At 38.9% G+C, this 7,198-nt stretch overlaps 1 protein-coding gene and 1 pseudogene across 1 annotated transcript; one reads left to right on the forward strand and one right to left on the reverse strand.

Annotated features, from left to right (window-relative positions):
* Positions 1–662: 662 nt before the first annotated feature.
* LOC149043427 (melanocortin receptor 5-like) lies at positions 663–6,614 on the forward strand. The gene is made up of 2 exons (XM_089210030.1): positions 663–993; positions 5,859–6,614. The coding sequence occupies exons 1-2, from the start codon at positions 679–681 to the stop codon at positions 6,612–6,614; spliced, it is 1,071 nt and encodes a 356-aa protein (XP_089066156.1). The 5' UTR covers positions 663–678.
* On the reverse strand, positions 1,936–5,073 carry LOC149043428 (uncharacterized; annotated as a pseudogene).
* Positions 6,615–7,198: the final 584 nt, after the last annotated feature.

Consider the following 7,198-nt stretch of genomic DNA (forward strand, 5'->3'; position numbering starts at 1 on the left):
TTTCTGAGCTAAGTGCAGCTGTTTATGAACGGAAGTGGATCCGGGGATATGTGAGGAGGTGGTCGAAGTGAGAGCCGAACGCGGTCGTCTGTAGGGGGTGAGGGCTATCTGAAATGATCCACCACCTGAAAATATTCCCGAGCTACTCTAAAACGACTGAAAAATATGCCGGTATTATCTCAGTTTAGTGAGGTTGCGAACATTTTTATTACCTCTTAGATCCGCCGCAAACGAGTGCGTAATTTATTCGTAATAATTATTTGGGTCTCTCTTCCCACCCCTCACCAACCATAAAATATTCGGTCTCTGAAGATGAATTCAGTGTATCCAGGCGAATTTAATAATGAAGAAACATATGTCAGACACTCTTTTATTTAACTGACTATAATGTTTCGTTTATTTATTTTGATAGTGAAAAATATGTTAATGACAGTCTTCCTTCGAAATACCATGTTTAGTTAAAATGTCTAGAAGCATCAAACAGATAATTTGTTTGAGTTCTAACCAACGCCGAGTTAAAGCTGTACTCTTTACTTTCAAAAATTCAAATTCCGCAGAGTTGAAGACATTTTGAATGTGCGTGCAGATGGCTTCGATTGTGTTCTATCCTCGTAATTGACAGCTACATATGACTTCAAATTTTCCGTTTTAGAACCGGAAAATATTAGCTCGGCTCTCATGGCGGAAAACGTTTGCGGCCTTCTCAACAAGTCTTTCTTTGGAACCTCGGCGGGTGTTGAAGATTTTCGTCCGGCACTTGTCGCTCTTGGTGTCTTCAACAGCTGTTTGTCTTATACAACCATCATTTTAAATATCGTTACCATCCATGCGATAAGGAAAACCGCGTTGTTGCCAAAACCTTTGAGAACATTATTACTAAGCCTGGCTGCCTCCGATGTTGGGGTTGGTTTGTTGGCACAGCCACTCTATATTTCTACTTTGGTCAGCTGGTTAAAACAAAAACGTATCGACTGCACTTCCTACAACACGGTGGTTCGTTGCTAGGCTTTTTCCTCCCGGAAGCGCGGGCGCGTGAATGTCTGCGGTAATTGCCATTAGTATTCCAACGTAAAGCAACATGGCGGCGAATTTAAGTGAAGTCGTGTTCGATTTAAGAGGCCAAACAGATTTTTCAGAGAGGGGAAAAACATTTTGGAACGCAAGTGAACTGGAGCTGAAGTTTTCTTTTGAGCGAGAGTGGATGAAGGCGGTCAGGCGAGCAAAAAGACGACCAAACTATGGTATGGGGAAGATGAATAGCGGACTGGAAGAGGTTTGCGGCAACAAACTTGAGCTTTGTGGTCCACTGGTGGATGGCTACCTTTTAGAAGTTGGAGAGCAGATTGCTTCGAAACTAAGTCGCTCAAAAGCAACATCATTGGTAGGCCCAGTTGTCATCTTCATTCCGTGGCAGATATTTCGTCACATAACAGTTTTGTTCAGGGGCTATAGTGGAGAAGTGAAATTTAATGAGAGAAAATCAAAAATTACTTCGACACTATCTTGTATACAAGCAGTGGAGAAAGTATTTTCGCCGGCGAGATTCGAAGGCCAGGATGTTCTTAGAAAAAGACATTTCAGTCAACAACCGAAATCAAAGGGAAAGCTGTCGTCTGTTTACAAAGGCAGGTCAGCCGTTGTTGTATCTAAAATCACTCCTTTTGTTGTTGAATACAACCTCAAAAGTCAGAAGGCTATGGTGACATTTTATATTCAACGGTACACGGCAGAGGATTTTGTTTTCGTCCAAAGCTTACAAAGTCTCATGAATAAACAAGGTAATATTAATTAATATTGTGAGATTAGTGTTGATCAAAGAAACACGAGTTTGTAGCTTTTTTTTCAAACATACATTAGTTACACGTCTGTGTCAACATGGTCTCATGTTGAAATTTTCTAGACACTGTATTTCCTGTAAATATATTTAGCTTTCCATCTGGTGTGTAAAATATATTATTTTAAATTTTATTACAACTTCAATGATAAATAATCTTAGGTGACATTGCAGTTAAAATTTACCTGGTTAAAAAATAAACTTATGTAAACTTTATAAATGGTAATAAAATATGATTATGGAGCTTTCTGGTGATACATTGACAGTGAAAAGTCTTATTCTATATAGTCTCACTTGCTAATGTACCCTCAAGGCGCCTAATAAGAACATCTTTGTTTCCACTAGTGCTTAATTGCCTACTTTGCAACTCCATTTTTAGGTCACTTACTTTCATATTTCTAGGGTTTAGATTACGGCTATTTGTAGCTGGACCAACAGGCTGTTTGCTGCATAAGTAAACACTTTTATGAGCCTCGTATGTTACAGTATCAGGAAATCTCTCATTACATACAGAGCATAGGACTGGTTTTAATGATGAAAGTACTTCGGGTATTAGTTGCTGTCCCTCTGCACACTGGACAGTCACCCTGGCATCTACACATACCTCACATATATAATCATTAATTTCCTTTTCTCTTCCACAATTGCAAAAGTTGCTTGAATTTAGCTGAGAAGGAAGCCAAGACTTAAAATGAGAAGTATAAGAACTTGGCATTGGTTGATGTTCTGGCAAATAAAATGCTCTTACATAATTAGCTCTCATGACTTGCCACCATTTCCCTTTTTCAGTTGTTTTATTGGATCTGTTTGTCAAATCCAAGTCATTTTTAACCCCTGAATGTTTAGCCTCTTTTGCCTGTAATGATATTATACCATAACCCACTTTGTAACTTTCATACAGTTTAGTTGCATGATATGGTATGGCATACCCTACTGTCCACACAGTTACATTACCATCTGATGAAAAAAATAATGCATATAAATTAAAATAAAGTGTACAAAATTCTGTGAGCTCACCAAGGTAGGAAGGGCTAACTTCAATTTTGTTAAAAAGAGCCCCAGCATTCCTAAGGAATTGTGCAATTTTTCCTAATGCTAATCTTTCTAGTTTCTGGGCTGGGGATTCATCTAAGACTTTAAGGGCATCAATGAGCCTAAAAGAAAAGTTTGCCAAAGCAATGGCCTGGTCTCCTATCAACCGTACTGGAAGCTTCTTGTGCCTCTGAGCCTCATCATTATAGTGATCCTTAATCACAGAAGCTAAATGCCCCAACCCACAACCAAGTTCACCAAAATCTTCCTTATGGTTACTTGACAGTGCATTGTCCAGGTCACATACAAACTTTTGGTTAGAGGCATTAACAAAATCAACCCTAGTAGATCGTTCTCCAGCACCATCATTATGTGGAACATAAACTTGTGATTTTCTATTCCCATTACCATTTCCTTGATCAGCTCTCCTTTCTACAGCCGAGGCACTTAATATATCAATAAATTTGGTAAAAACACCTCTTTGTGCTGCTACCCTGTATATGATATTTAACACATGTTGCCATGCATTCATTTCACAGTGGATAGGCTCTGGGCGCTGCCGCTCTGCAAAAATTCCAATTCGGAGGGTGCCTAACTGGTGAATCCCATTCTCTGCCATGAACTGTAGTTTTCTAGAGTGGCAATTTTTTTCATTCAGGGAAGATGGCAGGGAAATCATAAACTCATTTACCCTCTTAACATGGGAATTTCTGACCTCCAGAGTATAACGTTTGAATAAATCTTCCTCCCCCATCCCAATAGTGGCACCCATAGTACACATATTTCCTTTGCTTACGTTAGCATAAGGAGATGGGTAAGTGGCAGCTTGATTTAACTCATTGTTAGCCCAGCTTTGCCAGCTCATATCAGCACTGGGCCGAAACTCTACAGTACACTGCTTGTTAGAAACAACAAATATATTACCCTCTAACATTTCCATTTCATCAGTGTGTTGCTTCCAGATACTTTGTAACACCTCATCTTTCTCCCCCCGACTGACACAATGTAAAATGTACTGGAAATCCCTGCTTCTCACCCTGTCCCCAAAATTTCATGATGTTAGGCTGCCAATTGACATGGTTAGCTGACTTGACTCAGGGGCCCCATCATCAGAAAATTGCATGATGAAATGATTTATGTTGTCATTAAACCAAATTAGCTTACGGAATAAATAGGGAAGTCTAAGGTGCAGATCAATTATCATAAAAACCAACCCAGTTATTGTTCTGGAAACACCCGGTGCATTGGGAATTTGATTAACATGACCAATGTCAAGACTTCTCACAAAATTCTCCACCCGTTTGTCAGAAATAGCTATATTTGGCACCCTTAAGTCCAAACCTAAACATTTTATGTTACGGGGTACCCATAGATCAGAGTTTGGATCAAAAACTGAAGACTTAGTTTTGCAGACAAGGGCATACTTTCTGCGAGACAGAAAGTTCTGGTACTTCATAAAAACAGCTTGTTTCAAAGCCTCATCGGAATTTTGATACCCTTTCATTGTCTTGTCAAACAGACCCTGGAGATACTTCCCTCGTTTAAGTCCAGAAATCAGTGTGCCCATGGTTTGATTGTCAGCAGTAGATGAAATATAATCCCAAGCCCCATATATTGACCCTTCCTTTCCCCCATGAATAAATTCTAATACATTTTTTGTCTCCTGTCTTCGTCTGTACTTAGTGCTGAAATTGACATTTGTAATCATATCATAAGTTGTACTGGCATTTTTTCTCCTAGCTACTGAAAAGCCTTTTTGTTCAAGCAGAGATTTAAATTTGTGATATTGCTCATTTACTTGTGTTACTTTTTCCTCTTGTTGCTTTACTTGATCTTCCTTTTCTTCCACACTCTTTTGAAGGCTTTGTAGCTCTTCTTCTACTGCATCTTTCTGAGCAACAGAAGTTTGTATTTGTCCCTCTTAAAAAAAAACAAAAAAAACAGAGAAATTAGATCTCAACATTTTTTGCAATCACATGTAAATAAAATACTAAAGGAACAGAATGTTGTATATACATAACTTAATTTTCCGTTCGAACTTCAGAGTAGCATGGTGGTAAAAATGAAATCTTTTGCACGTTTAGAAAACACTCAAAGTTATAATATTACCATATTCATCCAGCCGAGCCTTTTTCGCTTCAATGTCCTGTGATAACCTTTTGTTTTGTTCTTGTAACTCTCCTTTTCTTTTCGAAGCTACATGTGAAGATGAACTCTTCCAGAATGCGTGAGAAGTTCTACTAGAATCACAGCGTCCTTGGTGAGAATTAGGCTTACTGCATTTTCTGCTTTTTCCGCACAGAGGTTTTCGACTGCAAAGTGAGCAAGAAATTTAAGTTATTCAATATAACCACACAAACGCGAATTCGACGTTCAGAATTGCTTTGCTTACCTATCGTCCCGTTTATCCCCTGAAAAATTGCTGGCCATAAGAAGATTCTTCCTCGAATGGTCTTTTTACTGCCGTAATTACACACAATGATTGGCGATCTGTAGAGAATCCAATATGGCTGCCAGCAAGAAGCATCGAGCGCTCGATAAAATCGGGGTTTAAAATGTACAAATTTACGGTTTCCACGATTGAAAATACAAACAAACGGAGTCTACATATAACGATAAAGCTTTTTTATTTGTGATAGGTAGGATACAACGAGAATAGAAAATTACCCAGGATGGATTTCCCCCTCACAACGCACCAAATTCACATTCTTAAACGATTTCACCTCGACAACACAATCCTAAGGGGGGGTCCCGAAATCAAAAAGATACTTTAGTATGGGAAGAATATACCTACCCCTGAAAGTAACGATTTTGACCTTTTTAGCTAGCGTTTAAACCAGGAATTTGTCTCAGAAGGGGACTGAGTAAAACTCGCTTTTCGTTACCAAACGGCAGCGTATGCAAGCTTTATTATTAGAAAGCCGTAACTGGAATGTTGGGCAACTGTGTAAGATGCAAATGTATTCATATTGTTTATTGTATTGCCGAGAAGCGAATTTCAATATCTCCACCGCTACTGAGCCATCGAACGCGAAAACAACAAAGGCCTGTTGGATCACGTGACGAGAGGGACGCTATGGGAGGAAATCGCATAGCAACGAACCACCGTGACAAGGGATTGATCGCCGTCATCACTTTCTTTTGTATATCCTCGCTCTTCAATGTTGTAACCATAAGTGTGGATAGGTTCTTAGCTGTTCATCTTCATCTCAGATATCAAGAACGTGTGACCCACAAGCGCGTCATTGCAGCGGTGATATCAATATGGCTGTTTAGCGCAATTATTTCTTTTAGTGTCTTTTGGGATTCATTGTTTATTATCTCAAAAGTCATTGGGCTCGTGATTATGACAGTTTGCCTCATTTTAGTAGTAACTGTCTACTGGAGAATTTATATAGTCTTAGAGCGACACAAAAACCAGATACAAAGCCTTCAAATCCACGAAGTACAACAGGAAGTTCAAAATGGCGACTTATCAAACTTTTTGAGGCTTCGAAAGTCAGCTCTTGGAACATTTTATGTATGTATTGTGTTCTTGATTTGTTATTTGCCTTACTATATTCTCTCTTTTGTACTCTTGGCTCGCTTTTTAAGTCCAATCTCCTTTTACGAAGCTTCGCACTATACAATTACTTTGGTTTTCCTCAACTCGTCTTTGAACCCTGTTATATACTGCTGGAAGATGGGGCCCATTCGTCGCACTCTCATGGACATAATGCGAGGCATTGTCAATCGGTTTAGAGAATAACATTTGTTATAAGTTAATGTTGTTGCAGATATAAGCTTCTAGAAGTCTCCAGGCTGCTTGGTCATGCTGATATGCGTATCATAGAACTTTCTAAAAGATTCCATCAAGTCAAGCAATTATTACTTAATATTATTGAAATATGTTCTTTTGTAAGCTTCTGGAATGTTCCCGAAAACCTTGTGAATGCATATAACGACCCAATTATGTAGTAGTAGTAGTAGTCGTTGTTGTTGTTAGGAGTGACCGAGTGTTTAGAAAGCTATACCGTGAGAGAGAGCTACAGTTGAAGATTGCTAATTTCAAGAAACGTTGGAGGAAACTGTGAGCTCTGCTCAGTAGCGTGCTAAGATATAGACTGTGGTGGGCTTAAGTAAGTTTATGGAGCATAAATACTGTACTGCCTTTAAGAGTCACTTCTTATCAAGAATTGTTGTTTCATATAGTAGTTGAGTTTGTAGGATTGTGGTGTTTTTCTTTCGGTTTGATTATACCGTAACACATTGGTTGGGTTCGTTTCTGATGTCAATTTACAATGCATGGGATAAGAGCCTCAGCCATCGTCAAATTAAACTTGATTTGTCGAA

The sequence above is a fragment of the Pocillopora damicornis genome, chromosome 6 (genome assembly GCF_964200805.1).
Source record: "Pocillopora damicornis chromosome 6, jaPocDami1.2, whole genome shotgun sequence".
Taxonomy (NCBI): Eukaryota; Metazoa; Cnidaria; class Anthozoa; order Scleractinia; family Pocilloporidae; genus Pocillopora; species Pocillopora damicornis.

Bases quoted from the DNA above. Each gene is read 5' to 3' on its own strand.
- LOC149043427 (XM_089210030.1), top strand. From the start codon at position 679: ATGGCGGAAAACGTTTGCGGCCTTCTCAACAAGTCTTTCTTTGGAACC. The intron at 994-5,858 runs GTTCGTTGCTAG...ATTGCCGAGAAG, and splicing joins GCACTTCCTACAACACGGTG to CGAATTTCAATATCTCCACC.